Source organism: Martes martes (genome assembly GCF_963455335.1).
Source record: "Martes martes genome assembly, chromosome: 1".
NCBI lineage: Eukaryota > Metazoa > Chordata > Mammalia > Carnivora > Mustelidae > Martes > Martes martes.
The window spans coordinates 196078203-196101717 of NC_137888.1; the positions used below are offsets into that span (position 1 = coordinate 196078203).

A 23515-nucleotide genomic window follows, 5' to 3' on the forward strand; every position below is an offset into this window, starting at 1 on the left:
TCCAGGGAAGTTTCAAAGGAGGGAACTCTAGGGGCCCAGGGCAGGCTGCCCCAAAATATGCCACTTGGACATATTGCTTATTTTATATAAAAGTTATTGAAGAGACAACATATGTAGGAAGGACACTCAGAGCTTCCTCTGTCCTCCTGGAAAGCAGGAAATAAATCTTCCCAGTGAAAGGCGCCCTCCCTGTACTAGGAGCTAAAGAGACATCCTTATCACCAGAGATGGGAAATTTAGAGCCCAGAAGGCTATATAAACACCACTTACTTTTTACTAACTTATGACCCCAGCCCAAATGCTGCTTAAATTTCCTTATTAACTGAAGCTCCCAAAGTGAAGTTTTCTTCGGTCTGTCAATTCCTCATAGATTTATTCTCTTTGTGTGAAGTATAAAAACAGCCTGCCATGATCATTTCCTGGTCTCATTTTCATAACTGGGCTTCTGTGCACATGTAATACAACTTTGTTTTTTTCTCCTGTTAATCTGTATCATGTCAACTTAATTCTGAGTCCAGCTGGAAGAGCTTGAGAGAATTTTTCCTTCCCTTAATGCCTTTGACTCTGTCTTTGTGGGGTTCCCAAACCTACATACGTAATTAAACTTGTTTTTCTCCTGTTGACCTGTCTTATTCCAAAGATTTTATTTATTCACTTATTTGAGAGACAGAGAGAGCACAAGCTTGGGTGCCATCGAGGGGAGGGGCAGGGGGCAGAAGCAGAGGGGAAGGGACAGGGAAAGGGAAAGAATCCCAAGCAGACTCCCCACTGAGCGGGGCTCAGTCTCACAACCCTGAGATCATGACCTGAGCCAACACCAAGTTTAAATGACTGAGCCACCCAGGCGCCCTTGTCTTATTTCAATTTAATTATTAGACCAGCCAACAAACCTAGAAGGAAAGAAGGGAAAACTTTTCCTCCAAACCCATCTTAATCAAGCTCCAGGGAAGCCCCAGTGGGCATTCTTTTTTTTTTTTTTTTAATATTTTATTTATTTATTTGACAGAGAGAGAGAGAGATCACATGTTGGCAGAGAGGCAGGCAGGAAGCAGGCTACCTACTGAGCAGAGAGCCTGATGCAGGGCTCAATCCCAGGACCCTGACATCATGACCTGAGCTGAAGGCAGAGGCTTTAACCCACTGAGCCACCCAGGCGCCCCAGGAATACCCCACTGGGCATTCTATCTCAGAAATTTATCTCAAAGAATTGGAATTCATAAGGAGCCCTCAGTTTTAGAAGCTATATTGTTTAGGAGACGTTCCACTTTAAGTTGTGTAGCATGAAGTTTAAAAATGTAATAAATGGGCCAATCCTAACCCAATTGTGATACTAATTTCACAATATGTAAGTGTATTCAATAATCATCACCTTGTACATCTTATGTAATGTTACATGTCAATGATGATACCTCAATACAGTTGGGGGAAAAACCTTTCCACATAGCTTAAAATATAAGGAATAATTGTTATTTCACATAACAAGTGATCTCAAGGTAGGATGGCTATAGGGTTGGTGTGCAGGTCACAAAGACGGGAGATCAGTGTCCTGGAGCTGCCCTAACAGTCACACAAAGTGGGTGGCTTAAAATAATAGGATTTTATTGTCTCAGTTCTGGAGGCCAGTAGTTCAAAGTCCAAAATCAAGTTGTTAGCAGTCATGTTCCCTCTGAAACCCACAGGAGAGACTTGCATCTCTACCTCCAATGTCACCTTGCTGTCTTCCTTCTGTCTCTTTTTATAAGGACACCAGTCATATTGGATTTAGGGCCCACCCGACTCCAGTATGAGCTCATCTTTACTAATTACATCTACTACAAATCTATTTCCAAATCTGGTCACATTCTGGGGGGGGGGGTGAAGACTTCAATATACCTTTTGGAGGGACACAGTTCAACCCATAACAGACCTTTCCCAACTTTCTGCTCTGCCACTCTCATCCTCCTGGCTTTCCTTTAGGCTGCCTTCCTCATGGTCAAATGTGGCTACAGCAGTCCCAGACATCACCTCCAGCACAGCAGTGAGCACCAGATGGAGAGGGATCATCTCCTCCTTGTATCTCTTTAAGAAGCAAAGAAACCTTCCAAGTCCCCTTCCCCAGGACACTTCTGCTCATTTCTCAATGGCAATAATGTCATCACACAGGTAAGCCTAATCCCATCACTGGTAAGGGAAACTAGACCACTCATCGTGATCAGCTTAGATCAGAGGTTCTCAAATTCGAAAAAGTCTCAGGATCACCTGGAGGGCTTGTGGACTGCTGGGCTCCACCTGCAGAGCTTCTGGTTCAGTAGGTCTGCTGTGAGTTCTAAGGATTTGAGTTTTTGACAAGTTCTCAGGCAAGGCTGCTGCTGCTGCTGCTGCTCCGGACACCACACTTTGAGAACCAGCGGTTTAAACTTAGCAGGATTTATCTCAGAGAACTGGGGTCAACTCTTGGAAAATGCACTGCTACCCAGAGGAGGGAGGAATACCTGGGGGGGGGGGGGGAAGAAGAAGAATTAGGATTCCATCAGAAAAGAGCCAAGAGGAAGAAACTGTTTGGTAGGCAACCAGTAGTGTCTGCCATACAGTGGCCAAAGAGGAGTTAGGAAGAGACCAGGAGTGTGTCCAGACAGGTGAGAAGAGAGTCAGAGCAGAATGGTCAAGGGGCCACAGAGAAGAGATTGGGGAGTGGTCAACCCCATTAATGTCACAGACAGGAAAAGGAGTGTAAGCACTGAAAAGTGATTAGTGGATTGGACCACTAGAAGATCTGTTTATATTAGCCAGAGCAGTTTTATTTTGAAGACAACACATAGGAACGATCATACGAAATACAGAAATTAACTCCCTTATACTACTGGTGGGAATGCAAAGTGGTGCAGCCACTCTGGAAAACAGTATGGAAGTTCTTTAAAAAGTTAAAAATAGATCTACCCTATGTTCCAGCAATTGCACTACTAGGAACTTCCTCAGAGGATACAAGAGTACTGATTCAAAAGGATACATGTGCCTCCATGTTTGTGGCAGCATTATCTACAATAGTGAAAATATGAAACAGCCCAAGTGTTCATCAACTGATGAATGGGTAAGGAAGAGGTGGTATGTATATATAGACAATAAAAGTGGAATATTACTCAGCCATGAAAAGAATGAAATCTTGCCTTTTGGCAAGGACATAGATGAAACTAGATAGTATATCATAAGTGACATGTCAGTCAGAGCAAGACAAATACTACATGATTTCACTCATAGGTGGAATTTAAGAAACAAAACAAATGATCCTAAGGGGAAAAGAGAGGCAGACCAAGAAACAGACTATTAACTACAGAGAACAAACTGATGGTTACCAGAGGGGAGGTGGGTGGGGGAGGGGTTAATAGGTGATGGGGATTAAGAAGGGCACTTGGGATGACCACCAGCTATTGTAATGCAGTGGTGAATCACTATATTGTACACCCGAAACTAGTATTACAATGTATGTTAACTAAAATGTGAACCAAAACTTTTAAAAAGTAAAATAAAATACTGTGAGTTCAAACAAAAGGTTAACTTTTAAATCCTAATACAATTTTCTAGCTGGAATTACTATTAAGGTTCATTTTAGATTCATCATGATTATTTTACAAATTCAGCTTAATTGTTTAAAGTACATAAATCCTCTCTCTTGGTCAAAACTTTTTTTTTTTTTTTTTAAGATTTATTTACTTGAGAGAGAGACAGTGAAAGAGAGCATGAGAGGGGAGAAGGTCAGAGGGAGAAGCAGACTCCCCATGGAGCTAGGACCCTGATGTGGGACTTGATCCCGACACTCCAGGATCATGACCTGAGCCAAAGGCAGTTACTTAACCAAATGAGCCACCCAGGCGCCCTTGGTCAAAACTTCTGATGGTCTTTTCCTCTTTCCTTAAAAGCCAAACCAATCAAACTTTTGTTAAAATCAACCTGAAACAGTTTACCTTTGTCTTTGTTTGCATGACATAACACTATTTTCTGGTGAATTGAACTTGATATTATACATTTCTCTTTGGCATTTTTGCTTGTTCTCCCCCTCCCCCTTTTTTGTTTGTCTTGTTTTCTTTTTACTTTACTTCTACTTGGAATGTACTCCTACGTGAGCCTCTTTTGAAATGAATTTTGAAGTCAATTGGGCAAAATTAATTCAATTATTAAAGTAGCAGACATTTCCTTTTTCAGTTACTTTTGTCACACAGTTGTGGCTGGTATCTCAATTTCCAGACAGAATCAGATACACCCATGTGAGCATTACTGGTCCCTTATATTTTGTTGCAGATTCAAAATAATGAGGCACAATTAGAAACATTCTTATTTAATGGTGGTGTTACTGCTCTGAACAAAATCTGGGCACATAATCCAAGTGGGCATTTCAGTTCCTTTGAAATGACTTTTCCATTGGGTGAACATCTGACAAATTCCTCCTTTTATGCAGGCTCCCGTGGACCAGATGTTGGAGAAGACGGGATATGCACAGGGGTTCAAAAGTCACATAATTTCCCATTGAATGTGTGGGGACAGGGAGTATATATGGGACGTTTCTCTATCTTCCTCTTAATTTTGACATGAACCTACAATTGCTCTAAAAAAATTAAGTCTGGGGCACCTGGGTGGCTCAGTCTGTTAAGCATCCGACTCTTGATTTCAGCTCAGGTCATGGTCTCAGGGTGGTGAGGTCAAGCCCAACCCTGGGTGGAACCCACACTCAGCATGGAGTTGGCTTAACATTCGCTCTCCCTCTCCCTTTGCCTTCCGGCTGCTCTCAGTCTCTCTATCTCTCTCTCTGTTGGTCTCTCTCTCTCCCTAAAATCAATCAACCAATCCATCAACAAATCTAAAAAAAAATTAAGTCTTAGAAGAGAGAGAAAACGGAAAAAAGACAAACGGGCCTATTGAATATCTGAAATCCTTTGGCTAAATTCACTTATTTAATTAAAAATACAAGTTGATGGGGCATCTGGGTGGCTCAGTGGGTTAAAGCTTCTGCCTTCGGCTCAGGTCATGATCCCAGGGTCCTGGGATCAAGCCCTGCATTGGGCCCTCTGCTCAGCAGGGAGCCTGCTTCCCTTCCTCTCTCTCTGCCTGCCTCTCTGCCTACTTATATCTCTGTCAAATAAATAAATAAAATCTTTAAAAAAAATAAAATTAAAATTAAAATACAAGTTGAGCCAGACCTAGATAAAATGAGAGGCAAAATTACTTTACAAACACATGATGGAATAGTATGTAGCCATTCACAATGGTTATGATCACAATACTTATTGATCTGGAAGATGTTCATAGCATTATATTAAAAGGGTAGGTTATAAATGAGCCCATTAAAAAAATATTTCAGGGGAAAGTCTGAAAAACTGCATCAAAATGGTAAAATTTATGTCATGTATGTTTTACCCTAATAAAAACAAATGTAACAGTAGTTACTTCTGGATGCTAATTTGTATTTTTTAAGTGGGTCTTTTTTTTTTTTTTGGCAATGGGTGTGTATTTACTTGTATGAAAACTAATATATGAAATAATGATTTAAAAGAAAAGGAAAAATTTTTAAAAATTAGTCTGATGCTCTTTAAGAAGGCTGATGCACTTCTGACTGCAGCTTTCCCCTCTACCCATCCCCCACTGGAGCCGGTCTTTCTGGGTCACCTTTTAAAGTCCAGTCTTTAAGGCACTGTAGGACTGGAAGCTAGGAGAGCCCCACTCTAACAGGGCAGGGAGCCAGATGAGGAATGTGAAATAGGCTGAGCCATTTCAGGACACTCTTAAAATATGAAAAAATGACTTTTTCCATCCCCAAAATAATTCAGGGACTCAAGTCTTGGGAGGAAACGTCAGTCTTAACAGTGAAATCTGGGAAAGGTACAGGAAGTACAAAACTCAAAAGATACCTTACAGAGATTTCTTTCAGCCGACAACATTCAGTTGTTTCGTAAGAGGGATTTTAAAAAATGGTATTTCATTGGGTATATTCACTTCCCGAAAGTTCCAGGACATGGCACCAGATCTGTTCTTATTGCCATTTAACCATTCAAAGCCGATTCTAATAAAGAAGCACGAATTACAGGGAAGCGAGTGCTTCAGGGCACAGAGGACTTTTCTTCCATTGCTTTGCAGTTTGGAAAGTTGCCATCCATTCGGGTTTCACTCAAACAGCCTTTTGCCAGATCCCAGAACAAATTGTAGCCACAAGTTCTGCTCTTTGTCAGGAGGCAACTGCAGCCCAGACGTATCCAGGATCTTGCCCTCTCCCTTCAAAGAACAACTTCGCTTTATATGTAGGGTTCCTGGCTCTCCTTTTGCCCAGGGACATCCCTTAGTTCTTTCTAGAAAGACTCGACTGTCCCAGGGTTTCTGTTTTGTTTTTACCATTGTCCAAGTTATTTCTGGATCTCCTAATACCAGTGATTTTAATGTTTAAGCCTTTCCACTCCACTTTTCTTCCTCTATAGCCGCTGCAGTTTAATGAAGCAAAATAAACAGGCCTTTCTCCATTGCTAGAGACCCCAGGCAATTAATCTTTGAGGAGGAGCTGCCCACAAGTTAGAGATCTACCAACTCTCTAATAGGTTGCACTGAGTTTGACCCCTTGCACAGAAAAGTTAAAGCCAACGTACCCGGTACCTATTTTGTGATCAGATATCGCTGTCCTTTGTTAGAGATCAACTTTCCTTCCCTTTATGGCAAAGAATCCTCAAACCACTGACACAATCCCATTGACTACAAAGAGGGTAATGCAACTGTTTTATATTTTGAATGTGGTGGTGGTTGCACGACTGAACTGGGTGTCAAAACTTACAAAACTATCCATTTAAAAGGCCAGTTTTTACTGTACATAAATTATACCTTGATTAAGACCACCACCACCAATTTGGTTTACTAACACGGAATAATGTGTAACATATAATACTGACCTAGGAAAAAAGATGGTTGCATTTAAAGTTTATGTTGATATGTGAAAAAGGGGGAAGAAATCCGGAGAATTTAAAACACTGTTTTGTTGAACGAGATAACTTTCCCTTTTAAAAATTTCTTTGTAGGGGCACCTGGGTGGCTCAGTCCTTAAGCGCCTGCCTTCAGCTCAGCTCATGATCCTGGGGTCCTGGGATTAAGCCCCACATCAGGCTCCCTGCTCCGGGGGAAGCCTGTTTTTCCCTCTTCCACTTCCCCTGCTCGTGTTCCCTCTCTCACTGTATCTCTCTGTCAAATAAATAAATAAAAATCCTTAAAAAAATATTTAAAAAGTTTCTTTGTAATCGGTGCTATGAGTTTTGAGGCTATAAATACGTCTTAAAACCTAAAGTGTTTACAAAAATGTGTCGAGCTGTACACTTAAAATTAGTTCACTTTATGCACTTCATGTTACGAGTCAATTAAAAAGTTTTTAAGGAAGGTTTAAAAAAAACTTCTGGGTAGTAGTCACAAGGGTATATATCCAAATTGGAAAAAAAAAAACCCACTTATTAAAATTTGTGTAGTCTACCGTATAGTCTACCAAAAACAAAAAACAAAAGACAAAAAAAACCCCACACAAAAAACCCCCCAGCCCACTCTGAAACAAACTATGCTGGCGCTGCCGTGTACGACCAAAGCCCAGCAGCGATCGGTGCACTGACTCACCCCCACAACAGGCCTCCAGTGGCGCAGCTGACCCCCGCAATACCTGCTCCCCGAGGTCTGCGGTAGGAGGGGAGCCTCTCGGGGGGGCTGCGATCCCGCACAAAGGCCCATTGCTCCCCAGCACCAGCGGCCTTCGGCCCACCCAGAAAGCCCGTGGACATGCCCGCCCCCCGGGCCCCACTGCTGGCCAGGGAATCGCCGCCTCGGGCCACCCCGCCACTCCACTCCTGGGCGGCCACACTGACGTCATCGCCCCGCCGCCCCGCCTCGCGCCGCCGTTTCGTCCCGCCCCTTTTCCCGGCGTGCGCCGCGGTGAGGCTCCTCGCCCTCGGCTTCTGCCTGTCGTCCCAAGATGGCGGACACAATGAGCCGGCGCGGCGCCGGTTGGCCCTGAGGCGACTGTGAGGAGGAACGGTCCGCGAGCCCTCGCAGTCCGGGCAGAAGAGCGTCGCACGTGCAGGAGGAAGAAGGGAGGAGGTGGCTCGACTGTCGGTCGCCTTTGCCCTCGCCGCCGGCGCGGCGCCCGCCCCGCCCGGGTCGGCCCCTCGGCAGCCAGCCCGCCCGCCCGCCCGCTCGCCGCCGGGCCCCGCCCCAGCCCTGCGCCGCCGCCGCCGCCTCCAGCAGCCGCCGCCATGAAGCTGACCGACAGCGTGCTGCGGAGTTTCCGCGTCGCCAAGGTGTTCCGCGAGAACTCGGACAAGATTAACTGCTTCGACTTCAGCCCCAACGGCGAGACGGTCATCTCGAGCAGCGACGACGACTCCATCGTGCTCTATGACTGCCAGGAGGGCAAGTGAGTGCGGCGGTGGCCCTGGGCCCGAGTACGACGTCGGTCGGTCCCACCCTCCTTCTCTCCCGTGGCCCAGCGCTCGCCCCCGCCGTCCGCCCCCGCCCCGGCCCCGCCGCCATCCCCCGGCCTGTTTTGCACTCGCCGTTGCCAGAGCCAGGGCCGCTTCCACTTCGAAGCCGCCCAGGAGACCTTTAATTTTCTTCTCAAAAAATAACGAGAGTGATAGTAACAATGTTACTATTTTGTATGCCTAAGGCCTCCTGGAAAACCGCGTCTGCGTCGCTTGCCAAATCCCACCTTGACCTTGACCTTTAAACGCCCGGTCTGCCCACTTCGGCCCCAGCAGGTAGCTTTTCCGCTCCTCCGACTGTCAGAGGTGCCCGTCAGCTCTGGCCCCCGCGCGGAACCGCAAAGGCTGCTCCTACCTCAGTCAGCAGCGTCACAGCTCGCTCTCTCTGCCCTCCTCGGTGACCTCGATTCAGCCCTGGCACTCCGCCCATCTCCTGCCCCTCAGCTTCCCGAGGCCTTCTGCCGGAAGGCCGCGTGGGTTGCAGTTCTTAGCTGTCAGGATTTATTTGTTGTGCCTCTTTGGGCGCCCTGTCTTCCTTTCTGTTCCAAATCATTCTCTTACTCCTTGAGATCCGCTGCCCGCATTTGTAGTTAACTTCTGAACAGCATCAGAAACTTTTCCTTTTTGTGAGAAAAAAAAACCAACTTGGCTGTCCCATCCCGACCTAAATGGGAACCTGCTATGAAAACAAAGAAAGCATCCTGTAACAATTTCGTGTTTCCTCTTACACTTTTTTTTTTTATTACACTTTATGGTCCGCTTGGAATTACCAGAATTCAGGGTCTGATCCTGAAAATTCTAAATTCTGTGTTGCCCCAAGCCCTCTGGAGACCCACTGCCTTGCATCTCTGTAAAGTCTTAAATGCACATTTTGCCCTTTAATCTGGGCTTCTGTCAGCTTTGCCTCTCACCCTTTGTAGACCTGCACTCTTCCTTGTGAAACTGTGAGCGCCTTTGGAGGAGAAACTGGTTTAGGCTAGATTTGATTTTCCTCGGCCACTTTCCCTGAGTAGGCTTGTGGATGTTTTCGTTGAATTCGGTGGCTGCTGGTTTTGTCAGATTTCATTTTGTTACCCGGCTGCAGGTAATATTTTTTGAATTCCCGGGAGTTTTCTCTATTTTCTCCAGCTGTTCCTTTTGGCTATTGATTTTTAAAACAATTTTTATTTATTTATTTATTTATTTATTTGACACAGAGAGAGAGAGAGAGAGATCACAAGTCGGCAGAGGGGTAGGTAGAGAAAGAGGGGGAATCGGGCTCAGTGCTGAGCAGAGAGCCCTGGGCCTGAAGTGGGTCATCCTGATCCCAGAACCTAGAGATCATGACCTGAGCTGAAGGCAGAGGCTTAACCCACGGAGCCACCCAGGAGCCTGCCTATTGTTTTAAAACCGATGTCTTCTATAAACTTTCTTTTGGAACTTGTCTCTTCATTTGTGAATTTGGTTATCTAAAGTAATGCTGTTTTGGTCTAAGCTCTATCTTCTCCCCAAGTTTTTCCCGCGGGGGCTATGAAAAAGTATTACGTAACTGGTTCTGACTCTGCAGTATGCGGAAGAGTGGCCTGTAGTGGTGGTCCTGGGGGAGGAGAGAATTGTTAGCTGGACCATTATTCATTCAGTAGGTGGATTTCTGTCCAGGTCTAGCCATTTGAATCAGATTGGAAGAGAGAGTAACATAGAGTTGGAGTGGGTATCAGGGTTGCTGGGTCCTGGAGCTAGAAGTAATTTAGTAATTTGAAGCTGGCAGGCTTGAAATGTTTAGTGCTTGTGCACAGATTAGAACTTCTTCCTGTAACCTGAGGAGAGGTGTATATTCTCATTCAAAGGAAATGAAGGTTGTGACATGTGACAGCATTCCTTAGCAGTTTGTCTCCATGTGTGGCATAATTTCTACTTGTTGGGAGCAATGACTTAGAAGTCATGTCTTCTTAAAAGTAAAATGTTAATTTCATGACATAATGTGGTTTATTCACTCATGTAGCAGTTTTACATAATTACAAACTTGCAGAAAAGTTACAACAGTATTTCAGATATCTCCCATATCATCCAGTAATCAGTTACATTTTACTTCTTTTGCTTCATCACTCTGTATGTAAGTATTGAGGTAAGCATATTTTTCTGAATCATTAGGGAATAAATTGGGGGTGTCAAGCTCCTTATCTCTGAACGCTTCAACATGGGTTTCCTAAGCACAATGACATTTTTTACATAACCAGAGCACAGCTATCCAAATTAGAAAATTTGTGTTGATGGGGCTCCTGGATGGCTCAGTTGGTTAAGCAACTGCCTTCGGCTCAGGTCATGATCCTGGAGTCCTGGGATCGAGTCCTACATCGGGCCCCTTGCTCAGCAGGGAGTCTGCTTCTCCCTCTGACCTCTCCCCTCATGTTCTCTCTCTCAAATAAATAAGTAAAATCTTTAAAAAAAATATAAAGTCAAAAAAATAAAAAGAAAATTTAGCGTTGATACAATAGTATAGGGCACAGTCTTCTAAAATTTTCTCTTATCAGTGAATTGTGACACTGTGATCTGTGGTAAGAGAGTGGCCTGGTAGTTAGGAGACCTGGGCTCTAGTTTGGCCTTGTGACCAGGTATTTAACAGTGGTCAGCTCACTTCAGATGACCTCTTTCACCTTTAAGAGTCCACGATCCTAAGTGGTAATGTGAAGGAAAAATGTGCCACTAGCCTAAGTCAATGAACATTGGTAGAAGAGTCGTGTTTTTTTTGGAAGGCATAGTATCTCTACTAGATGGTACTAATGTTAGAATTTGGGAGCTTGCAAATGGCTAACATGGGGTTCCTTATGCTTAATATTTTCCAGTTTTTTTGTTCATTTTGTCCATGTTAACATCCACCAAGTGATTTTCCAACTTGAAGGAATATGAAAGATACTATCTGCTAGATGATGAAAATTATTCATAGAGAAGGCTTTATTATAACTTACTCATACCTGATCACAAGAATCACAGTTTGTGGAAAGAAACTTCCCAAAATAGTCATGGAAAAATGTAGTGCATGGGCTTTTTAAAGATCCTGTGAAATGAATATAAAAATTAGGCCTTTGCTTTCAAACTAGGAAGTGATATGAGGTAAAAATTTCTGTTATGAAGAACAAATCTTAGGTTAGTGTTCTTGATAAATTTGAGACAAATAGACCATATATAAGTGGAACTGAAATTTCCTTTAAACCACACCCTTTAATGTTGGCTCTTCATGATATATCTTCACTGTTTTAGACAGACTGAATTACTGGGATAAGTAATCTTCTTTTTCTACTTGTAGAAACAAAGTCAATGATTCTTAAGAGCAAGAACACGTGCCTGTGCATGCATGTGCTCATTCACTGTTTACCACACAGTAACCCCACAGCAGAACTCAGGATATCCTGATGGACTCAGCAGGGTAGCCTTTGGGCTGATCTTTTTAGCTGAGCTTTCAGTTAAAGGTGAGAAAGTGGAAAATTCAGTGCATGTTGAGTGAGAAGTCTTGTTTGGAAATAGGATTTATGTATCGAAACTCTTGACCTCCCTGACATTAACAAAAATTGAAAGTGCAAATATTTGACTTCTTAAAGCTGCCCGAGTAATCTGATTGTTTAGCATCTAGGTTCTATTGAGAGGGTGAACTTCTTTCTTTTTCAAAATTGGAACTCTTGGTAAACATTGGTACAGGATTTACGAAATTCTCCTACACCTAAATGTAGAACATGGTGAAATTTTTGGTCACTTTTTGCTGAGACCTGTTTTAGCTTGATCTTTGATCTTCAAGGTTCTATAGAGGGAAACACCGAAGATCTTGAAATGCATTGGTAACCTCTAGCTTGGAAATATGTGTTTTTGCTTTAAAAAAGAAAAGAACCAGTGACTAGTTTTTTCCTAGGGAGAGTTAGCCTTGCCTTCCTTCTATAAGGCTCAGTAAGTATTTCGGACTTGCAGGATAGGAAGGATGGATAGCTTCTGCAACAGCAGTTACATTAGGAAAGGCAAGCAGTTTTGCGTCTGGTTTCAGTTTTGATAAATCATTTCTTCTTGGAAAAAATACCTTATTTCTAAATGAATGGCTTAAGAAAAGTTCTGGTCTCTTTGGTATGACATTCCCATATCCCTCTTTGTTACAAGTTGTGACTTGTGTTTTATGTGCCTTTCTTCCCAAAGAGATGTACTTTTTCTCAAAACTTAACTTCTGAACATTGTAGTAAAGACTCATTTGAGCCCTCAGATTTACTTACACTTCATAACCTCAGCATTTCGTGTTCAGAGGTGAAAGTCTGTTGCACTTGATTGACTCCATTTATTTCCTCCCTTTTGGAAGAAATTCTGTTTCTTTCCAGTGTTAGAGTTTCCCAAGAATCCTCATCCTTGCTACGTCATTCAAGTGCTTCTTTCTATATGAAGATCCCAGATTTTGGTGATGGAGGATTTTGATGGTTTTTCTTTCTCCATTTCCTTGTCAGACCAAAGAGAACTCTGTACAGTAAGAAATACGGCGTGGACCTCATCAGATATACCCATGCAGCAAACACAGTCGTGTACAGCTCTAACAAAATAGACGGTAAGCAAGCCTTCTTTTTAGGAAGTTATGGTCATGGTTTCTTTTGTTAACTAGTTCTTGGAATCTTTGTGACTACTTCTGCTTTGGTTAGAGTTACTTTAATTTAAATATTTTCCTACCATGTTAGCAGTGCCAACATTGTTACAACTCAAGGGATGCTGGAAGTAATCCACTAGTACTTTTGAAGAACTTGAAACGAACTATGAAGGGTCTCCAGATTAGAATGGAGAGTGGGTATAGGAAACAATGAATTATACTTATAGTTTGTACTTCTTTAAACTTGAAAGAATACTTTTAGAATAAATACAAGGAAAGAATACTTGACATACAGCAAGTGGTAAATAACCACAAATGCTTGAACTATGGTAATTTAGGGACCTTAGAAGAATTTCTGTTGTATGCCTACCTTTTATGGTCTGTGTCATAAAGGACAGTGTATTGACCTTAATTGTCTTTGATTCCAGGGACCTTTTTAGATATGAATTTTGTCCCTTTTCACTTTTATTTATTCTTAAAGATTTTATTTTTAAGTAACCGTGGCCACACCTGATGTGTGGCTAGAACCCATGATCCCAAGATCAAGAGTTGTATGCTCTACTGACTGAGCCAATCAGGCGTGCCCTCCCCATTTAATTTTTAAATAAAATTAGTATCTTTGAAGAGTAAAGAGTTATTTTTAGAAGTTTATTTTTTTTTTTTTTAGAGAGCATGATGGGGGTGAGGGGAGGGAGAGAGAGACTTTTAAGCAGGCTCCACACTCAGCACAGAGCCCAGCACGGAACCCAGTGTGGACCCAACTTGGGGCTCGATCTCAGGACCCTGAGATTATGACCTGAGCTGAAATCAGGAGTTGGACGCTTAACTGACTGAGCCACCCAGGTGCCCCTGCAGTTATATTTTTCTAATGTCCTCTAACAAAGATCGCTTAGACTGCTATTTTGGCTATGCCTATCTCAGGGCAGATGGGCAGAAGTCTTTTTTTTTTTTCTTCTTTTTTTTAATGAGACTTTTCTGCCTGTACTTGATTTTTAGTAAGTATATCATTTCTACTTTTCATGCCTCTATTTCAGAAGTGGTTTTCTAAGTAAGCAGTGCAATTGATGCTTTTGGACAAGAATATAAATCATTAGGATCCTGAGGAAACATATCTATGTGATCATCTGAATGACTGGTATACTTCTTCTGTTGGGGTATTTTTCTGGGTGAATAAATGAGAGGATTCTCCAAATGTGGTGCAAAATGAGGCAAATGTGTAGCACTTGCAGCTTTGCTGCCAGGCCTCTGCTGTGAGGATGTTGCCTTTCCTGTCTCAAGTGCATCCCGAAGAGTTCCTCCAACGCTCCGTTTCCTTTTGCCTGATTCCAGGCTGAGGTAGTAGTTTGTACAGTTTGAGGGTCTATGATACCACCCGGTACAGGAGATAACTGTACAGGCCACTGCCTTGCCAGGAACAGCGCACCAGCTACTGAGTGGGGCGGAGAGGATGGCGACGCCCTGCTCATCTCTGGGAGAACAGGTAATGGGGAGGAAGTCTTTTCTCCTTAGGGCAGGTGAGTCGTTACTAGGAGTAGACCAACCAGGAAGATTTTGTAGTTGTCATTCTAGAACTTTGAAGATTTTCAAAGAAAACTATATTAGAATTCCGTTTTGGAACATACAAAGGGTGCGATTTTCCCTCTCCCCGGTCGGATGCCCTGTATTAGAAGGTACCCCTGTGAACCACTGTAATGACTTGGTGCTTTCAGCCTCTTTGTTTCTGTGTTCTGTTTGCCTCTAGAATGTACTTTTTGTGCTTTCCTGTTTGTGTTTTGGCACCATTTCTTACTGCCTCTTTCTCAACAATTGCTTCTTATTCCTAGTCTTTTTGGGGACATAGCACTTTATCCAGTTCTGTTTTTTATGGCACTTCATTCCCTTTCTGCCACCGTCTTTTTTGTTTACTTTTTCAGATAGAATCCCTTGGTTTTTAAGAGTGTTTGTCTTTTTCTCCCCAAGTACAAGCCTCTGTGCTTATTCCTTTCTTTGATACTGACAAAATCTCACTGCTCTGACTTGTTGGTATATTCATGAGTTTGATTTTTAAATCTCTTTAACCCAAATTTCCTCATTTGTTCTTTTGGTTATTGTTAGTATTTTAGTAGTAGTATTATTATTATTATTATCATCATCATTATTAACAGACTTCTTTGATGCACAAAGGACCAGTGGATAGTTGGTTAATTTAAAAAGTAGTAGGACATTACTTCTCTTTCCATTTGATTAGTTTTTTTTAATGATTTTTTTTTTAAGATTTTATTTATTTGGCAGACAGGGATCACAAGTTGGCAGAGAGGCAGAGAGACAGAGAGAGGAGGACGCAGGCTCCCTGTTGAGCAGAGAGCCCGATGTGGGGCTTGATCCCAGGACCCTGAGATCATGACCTGAGCCGAAGGCAGAGGCTTTAACCCACTGAGCCACCCAGGCGCCCCTAATGACTTTTTTTTTTTTTTTTAAAGATTTTATTTATTTATTTATTTATTTATTTATTTTAACTTTCTTTTCTTTTTTATTTTTTAAGATTTTATTTATTTATTTGACAGACAGAGATCACAAGTCGGCAGAGAGGCAGGCAGAGAGAGAGAGAGAAGGAAGCAAGCTCCCTGCCGAGCAGAGAGCCCGATGCGGGACTCGATCCCAGGACCATGGGATCATGACCTGAGCCGAAGGCAGAGGCTTTAACCCACTGAGCCACCCAGGCACCCAGATTTTATTTATTTATTTGACAGACAGAGATCACAAGTAGGCAGAGGGGCAGGCAGAGAGAGAGGAGGAAGCAGGCTCTCCACCGGGCAGAGAGCCTGATGGGGCTCAATCCCAGGACCCTGGCATCACGACCTGAGATGAAGGCAGAGGCTTTAACCCACTGAGCCACGCAGGCGCCCCGACTTTTTTTTTTTTTTTTTTTTTTTTAAGATTTTATTTATTAGAGTGAGAGAGCACAAGAGGGGGATGAGGGGCAGAGGGAGAAGCAGACTCCCCACTGAGCAGGGAGCCCAATGTGGGACTCAGTCCTGGGATTCCGGGATCACGACCTGAGCCGAAGGCAGATGCCCAACCAACTGAACCACCCAGGCGCCCCTCCATTTGATTAGTTTTCATGTAATTGTATATCCAGTTAACATTTAGGTCAGGGTTGGATGACCACTGTTGGAGAACCCTGGACAGAAGTGTTATGCCAGAGTCCAGTCTGTCTAATCCTCAGTTTAGCCTGGCTATTTAATTCTTTGAGCCTGCTTCTCAGCAGCTAAATGTCTTTCTTTAAGGCTTGCCATTCTTTTTCTTTCTTTTTTTTTTTTTTAAAGATTTCTTTTATTTACTTGACAGCAATCACAAGTAGACAGGCAGGCAGAGAGAGAGGGAGAAACAGGCTCCCTGCCGAGCAGAGAGCCTGATGTGGGGCTCGATGCGAGGACCCCGAGATCATGACCCGAGCTGAAGGCAGAGGCTTAACCCACTGAGCCACTCAGGTGCCCCAAGGCTTGCCATTCTATGGGCACTGAAACTATTGTGTTTTGGGGGGTGGTATGGGCAGGGTATTTTCACAGGAGAGGTTGCACTGTAACTGTGCAGAAACCAAAGATGGTGGTTAACAATGACTTGAACATTGTTCTCTATGACATCAACTTGAGAACTCTGCTTTTGAATTACATGAAATCTGTCATGCCCATTCTTTAGCTGTGGAGAGGAATTACTTAACCTTATTTATTCACACCTTGCTTAAGTTATGGAAAACAATGAATTCTTTGACCTTGTTTTTAAGATGAAAATACAAAGTAATTCCTTTAAAAATAATAGGATATCATCATGCCTTATTTGTCTTCTTACAGATACTATTCGTTACCTGTCCTTGCATGACAACAAATACATCAGATACTTTCCTGGACATAGCAAAAGGTAAGAACCAAGTGTTACAGAAGTAGATAGTTCTTTTATCCCTGAAGTTATCCAGAGACTAAAAGAGTAGAGAGATTTTATTAGTGAACTGAAGCTAGTTCCTCACCTCTGTTTAGCATCCTTCTTAGTCTTCTCTTCTTAACCCTCCCTAAAACAGTCAACACCTGATTAACTGAGGTTGTGGAAGCAGGGTTATAACTTAATTAGGAAAAAGGGTGGATTAAAGACACTCAGTGGAAACGTAGGTAGTACAAATTATGTTCATCATTTAGGAACCCAAAGCAAATGGTCCCTTAATGAAAGGACTATTTACGTGTATGAGGCCTCTTCCAGTATTGGTGGCCCCATTTCAGCAGGCACCTACTTTACATAAATGTGTTCCATGTGAAGATCTTAATGAGGATGCAGAAATATTTTGAAAGTCCTAAAGCTTGTTTCCTTATTCTACTTTGTAATGCATTTTGTTTCTTTCTCCTACCCCAGTTCCCCCAGTGTCTTTTTCCTTCAGTTTTTTCAAGTTTGGGTTGAATGTTGAACATTTTCCTTTGAATGATACTTAATCACTGAGGGTATTTCCTTGTTTCTTGTTTGCAAATATACATTAACCTAGTACAACTTGGAGTGGCACAGAACCCTGATAGGAGGTGGACCAAGAGCGCCCTGTTTCCGGCTGCACTTCTGACTGGGCAGGGCAGATCTATGTTGCTGAAGATGAAAGGTGGCACAATAGTTATAGTTCTAAACAAAGAATGGCTTGTGACAAGTAGATGTTTTTACTTGTTTGTAGTCAAATTAATGTTCACATATGTACTGTCTGTAATTACAAGTTGATTGCAGTTGTTTAAAATTCTTTCCAATTATCCCTCCTCCTGATGTTCTGATTGTTAGATGACTTTGTGCCTCCTTTGTTGTTTTGAGGAACTCAAGGCCATCCCAAATGAGTTCTTTTCAACTTCTATCCCTTCTGTCTCTTTCTTGGAACCTTTTCCTTAAAAAAAAAAATAGCCTTTCTTCCTTGACAGAACCATCCTCCCTCTTTCTGCTTGCTTCCATCTTAACTAGACCTTTCCTTTCTGCCTACAAACTTAACTTGGTCTTCCTTATTTTAAATCTTCTTGAACCTATCTCCCACTCCTTTTAGCTGTCAAACATGAAAGAATAATCTGCGTACTCCCGTCTCCACCTCCTCACACTCATTCACTGTTTAAATCACTCAGTCCCAGAGTCATTTATGGCGCCTTTTCTAAGCCATTTTATTTTCCTTTCCCTGCTGCCTCCAGTTAAAATCTGCTGCCTTGGGTTGGGTTTGTTTGTTTTTGTTTTTTTTGGCTTTTTTGGTGCTCAACTTCTTGGTAACTTTTTTTTTCCTTTGGCAGCTTACTTTTCCCATCTTGGTTCTACTCTTGCTATTCTTGGCCTCTCTCCTTTTGACTGTAAACAAGATTCTACCTTTGTTTTTCTTCCTCTTTTGATATTTTTTCCGATATCTCCATCACTCATTTCATTCACCTCTACTCAGATGGCTTCCCAAATCAGTATTTTTAGCTCATGTTTATCCTGACTTCCAGACTCAATTTCCACCTCCAGGTTTTATATACATCCACGTAGGCGTTTCTTTCATGCCCCACCTGACAGGTCCAGCATGCCATCCCTCGTCATTATATGCCTTGGGCCAGCTCCTCTCTGTTTGCCTCATATTTCTTCATTACTGTCCCTTCTAATTATCCTGACTCAAAGCCTATTACCTGTTTACTTTCTTTCCCCTGCTTTCACATCTAGTGAGCTGTTAATCCTGTTGATTCTGCCTAGGTTTAACCTCATGTGTCACTCGGCTCTGTACTCTCTCCTTCCCTTCTGCCCCTGGCTCATGCCCTGTCAAGTGAATTATTGGCAAATCCTAATTAATCTTCCTGTCCCTCATCATCCTGTATTACAGCTCTGACCACTTCACAGTTGGTGTCTGGAAGCTTTAATGGTTCTCCACATCTGTCTGTTCCTCCCCTCTGTAGTCAGGCTCACCTCCCTCAAGCTCTGACGAATTTTCTCAGCATTATCTCCTAACACTTGAGTTGAGGTGAACTCCATGCTGCTTCCTGAATGTGGGCCTCATCTTTCCTGTCTGGCACCTTTTTTGTAAAGGCATCCATGTGCTGCTTCTTCCAGAAAGCCTTCTCTGTCCCTTTCTTGGAGTTTTCTGGACTAGAAATTAAGCTTTCTTAGAGTTGAGATTTTGCTCCTCGTTGCATTCCCTTTACTTCTCAGCATAGAGCCTTGTGCCAAGATAGACTTCCTCTGAGCTTTTGACCTGAGTACCATGGCATTAAAATTACATGTCCATATGTATTCTGCTCACTCTGCTTTATTACCACCTCAGCATTCCCAGGAAATTTTGGTTTACAGTATCTTTAAATGTTTAGATTGAGGAACTAGTATGAATATTAGTTGAGTTATAGTGCAAGAAATTTTTCTTTAGGTAAAAACTTTTTTAAAAAAGTATATTTTCTCATTTTCTATTCATGGCTTAAATTTTATTTCTTTCCAGTGGAACCAAAATTTCCTGAACCCCTTTCATGTCATCCAGAACTTGAACTTTCTCTATTTCTCTATTTCTGGATTTAAAAAAAAAAAACCAATCCATTCACAAATGAGCAGTGCAGTTTGGTCATCTTTTTTACTTCAAACTTTTGTCAGAATGAAATAGCACAACGTTTCCTCTATAATCTTCATCTATGACACCAGCTCATGTATCCATGAAGTGTTTTTATAGCCAAACCCACATGTGAAACTACTCTTCCATAATCCAGAAGGAAGAGTTATCCAAATGTTTGTTTTCACAAGGGCTTTTCTCTATAGGTGGTACTGACTGTAGAATCGTAGGTACTGTACAGGTCATAGCTCCCCTCAGTTGGGTCTGTGATGTGCTCTGAGAGGCAGGTGAAGTAGAGCCACATGCTGTCCTTCCTTGCATGCCAGGCCCAAGTGCTTGGGAGGTGGCAGGTGTCTTCAGAGCAGGGCGTGGCAGAGTGAGAACCTAAGCAGAGGGGACAGGAGAGCTCGGGGTGAGCCTTTGGAAGAAGTGTCTTTGTGAGCGACTCTTAATGCTGTAACCATAAGGGGGACCGGTATGAGAAATACAGTTGCCATTAGCATAGCCCTGTGGCTTGGTAAGTGTGGTACCCAAACCAACAGTCTCACCGTCACCTAGGAGCTTGTTTGAAGTGCAAGTTCTCCGTCCTTACCACAGACCTGCTGGATTAGAGGGTCTGGGAGCGGATCCCAGGATCCCAGTAATCTGCATTTCAGTCCACCCTCCGGTGATGCTGATGGTACTCAGGTTTGAGACTGTTAGTGTAGTCTGCAAAACTCACTAGTTAAGGCATCATGAGGGTTTTTTGTTTGTTTTGTTTTTTTGATTGATACATAGTTTAGTACCATAAATCCACACTCTTAAAGTACACAGTTTAGGTTTTCAGTATATTCACAGAGTTGGGCAACCGTCACCACTAATCCAGAACATTTTCATCATTCCCAAATAGAAACCCTGCACCCCTTAGCAGTCACTCCCTATTCCCCCTCCTCCACGTCCCCAGCAACCACTAATCTACTTTCTATAGCTTTGCTTATTCTGGACATTTTGGGTAAATGAAATGAGAGTGTGTGGCCATATTTTATGTCCAGTTCTTTCACTTAACCATGTTTCCAAGATGCATACATGTTGTAGCATGAATCAGTGCTTCATTTCTTCTTATTATTAGCAAATAATACTTCATTGTATGGATATACCACATTTTGCTTCTCCATTCATTAGTTGATGGGCATTTGGGTTGTTTCCAGTTTTTGGCCAGTACAAATAATGCTGCTGTGGGCATATGTGTACATTTTTGTATAGACACACATTTTCATTTTTCTTGGGTATATATCTAGAAGTGCAATTTGGGTGTCATATAGTACTTACCTATCTTTAACTTTTTGATGAACTGTAAAACCTAAAAAGCAGCTGCACCATTTTACATTCTAGTCAGCAGTGCATGAGGGTTCTGATTTCTCCATATCCTCAGCAGCACTTGTTATTTCTCTTGTGAAGTAGTATCTCCTTGTGGTTCGATTTACATTGGACTCTTACATTTTTATGCTGTAGTTTTAAGTTTCTCTTTTCTTTGCTGTTAGTTTCATTCATAGGGCTTTTCATTATATTAGTTGCCTTTGGTTATTCCAGATTGCTTGTGTACGTATGTTTCTTAAAATGACAGTTTTGGGAGAACAGCTGTATGTAGGTAGGCAAGTACCTGTGGTTTAGAGTTCACATCCAATTTTTGCAGATATTTTGCTTCAACTCCTATTTATCTTGATGCATTGCAGGGTGGTGGCCTTGTCCATGTCACCTGTGGATGACACTTTCATTTCTGGGTCTCTTGATAAGACCATTCGACTCTGGGATCTCCGGTCTCCTAACTGCCAGGTAATGGTACTCACAGTTACACTTTGAGTGTTCTCTATGATAGGCAATGTCGTCAGTTCTTCCTCTCAAACAAGGGAGAAAGTATTGGTTCCATTCTGAGATCCCAGAGTCTTTCTAAACTTTGGAGAAAATCTGTCTTCCTGGTGGGTAGCTCATAACTAAGCAAATACCCTAATCCAGCACATACTGCATTATGCTCTGGTTTTTGCTTTCAAGACTGTTTTCCTGAAACCTGCGAGCTATAGCCTTATTCTCAAGGGATTTGTTTTTATTTGAATTCAGTGTCTATAGAATTGTACAGTTAGGGTTGATGAAGCCAGTTGTATGGAGACCTGTTTGTAAAAAGCCTCATTTTAGTTAGTTTTGTTTGCTTTTTCCCTTCCCTAAGTAGGCAGGTGCCTATCTGTGTTCCTTTCTTAAGTTTTCATTGGAAGAAGTAAATTATATAGTGGTAGGATCCTGGGTTCATTAACTTTTTTTCTTATTTTTTCTTAGGGTCTCATGCATCTACAAGGCAAACCAGTTTGTTCCTTTGATCCAGAAGGGTTAATTTTTGCTGCAGGTGTCAATTCTGAAATGGTCAAACTTTATGACCTTCGCTCTTTTGATAAGGTAAAATTTTTAAGTCTTTGAGCTATCTTGGTATTACGGAAGTGTTGAAGGGTAAGAGGAGAGCCTTTTCTATGGTGGAAGAGGTATGTGGTAGACATTAGAGAATGTCAGAGCAATAGTTCTCCTTTTCTTAGTCAAAAAGGAATCTAAAGGGACAGAATGAGAGTTGGCTCTGGCAGGAGGAGCACTGATGGGCCTTGGGCTGGGGCTGCTGTCTTTATCGTTTCAGGGGCCGTTTGCGACTTTTAAGATGCAGTACGATCGGACTTGTGAGTGGACAGGACTCAAGTTCAGCAATGATGGTAAACTCATCCTCATCTCCACCAATGGCAGCTTCATCCGTCTCATCGATGCATTCAAGGGAGTGGTGATGCACACCTTTGGGGTGAGCTGACAGCCTTTGAGCATGGCTGTTTGTGTGCTTCTACCTCCTGGGCTGAGAGTTATGCCAGCTGGTTGATGGGGACCAGCAATTATTTTGGACTCACTGATGGAGGCACGGGCTTGCATTTTCATTCTGACCATGACCTTAACTTCTCTTGGATTCTGAGACACTCACTTCTCACATAGTGACCCAAGTTTGGCGTTCAGATACAAAATAATTCTTTTTTTTCCTAAAGATTTTATTTACTTGACAGAGAGTGTGTGAGAGAGAGAGAGAGCACAAGCAGGGGGAGTGGGAGAGGGAGAAGCAGGCTTCCTGCTGAGCAAGGAGCCCAATGCGGGACTTAGACCCTGGGATCATGACCTGAGCTGGAGGCAGACCTTAACCAACTGAGCCACCCAGGTGTCCCCAAATTAATTCTTAGCCATAACAGTTTTCTTGCCTCATTGAATGTGGAGTTGGAGATGGGGGTGAATTGTAAAGGATGGCAGCCTTGTGTGGAACATTGGTGACGCTATGCACAAAGAAGAGAGGGTTTCATGGAAAGGAAGGTGATTGTGAGCTAGCTCCGTGTTTGCAGGCAATTATTTTGTGTTAACAGGGCTGTGATAAGAGAACTATTCTTATTTTTAGGGTTATGCCAACAGCAAAGCTGTCACTCTGGAGGCCTCGTTTACTCCAGACTCCCAGTTTATTATGATCGGTAAGCTTTCTTTATTCCCCCCTTGGGGTGTATTTCTCTGGTACTGTGCATTTATTTGCATATTTTTATTAGTTCTAACTAATTAGGATACACTCTTACTCTTTTGATAGACATTCTTAGATTTCTGTGTAGCATGTTATGCCAAAGGTATAATGTCTTTATCCTCATTTTGCAGTTCCTTACCAGGAACTGGTATTAATGTTGGTCTTCCCTGGATCAGCATGAGTTAAGCTCTACAGGCACAATCTTACTAGTAGTACTAACTTCCTGATTTAACCCTGCTTTCCGTTGTCGGTGGCTCGATGCTGGTAGGGAGTGATGGTATTCAGCCCCCTTTTTACATGAGAAAATTGGAGTTAGAGGGGAAGCGACTTGCTCAGGAACAAATAATTAGAGTTAAGATCAG

The 23515-nt window shown here is 42.5% G+C and overlaps 1 protein-coding gene and 2 long non-coding RNA genes across 4 annotated transcripts in view; 2 read left to right on the forward strand and 1 right to left on the reverse strand.

Annotated features, from left to right (window-relative positions):
• LOC308341050 overlaps positions 1 to 5409 on the forward strand; it is a 26117-nt gene extending 20708 nt beyond the window's left edge. The window contains exons 3-5 of the long non-coding RNA XR_013966669.1: positions 1957 to 2142; positions 2929 to 3067; positions 4430 to 5409. This is a non-coding gene — a long non-coding RNA (uncharacterized lncRNA). The remainder of the gene's footprint in view (positions 1 to 1956; positions 2143 to 2928; positions 3068 to 4429) is intronic.
• The window catches only part of LOC308341055, a 19741-nt gene extending 10860 nt beyond the window's left edge, over positions 1 to 8881 (reverse strand). Inside the window, exons 1-2 of one of the 2 annotated variants that reach the window (XR_013966670.1) lie at positions 8821 to 8881; positions 2239 to 2471 (exon numbers count right to left, since the gene is read on the reverse strand). This is a non-coding gene — a long non-coding RNA (uncharacterized lncRNA). Of the gene's footprint in view, positions 1 to 2238; positions 2472 to 8692 lie in introns of both variants that reach the window. The other variant, XR_013966671.1, reaches the window with a different exon arrangement.
• WDR82 (WD repeat domain 82) overlaps positions 8134 to 23515 on the forward strand; it is a 20118-nt gene continuing 4736 nt past the window's right edge. The window contains exons 1-7 of the mRNA XM_080800676.1: positions 8134 to 8398; positions 12920 to 13017; positions 16884 to 16950; positions 21310 to 21409; positions 21905 to 22021; positions 22251 to 22406; positions 23040 to 23109. Of these exons, the coding sequence (XP_080656802.1) occupies positions 8238 to 8398; positions 12920 to 13017; positions 16884 to 16950; positions 21310 to 21409; positions 21905 to 22021; positions 22251 to 22406; positions 23040 to 23109 (769 nt within the window). The 5' untranslated portion in view covers positions 8134 to 8237. The remainder of the gene's footprint in view (positions 8399 to 12919; positions 13018 to 16883; positions 16951 to 21309; positions 21410 to 21904; positions 22022 to 22250; positions 22407 to 23039; positions 23110 to 23515) is intronic.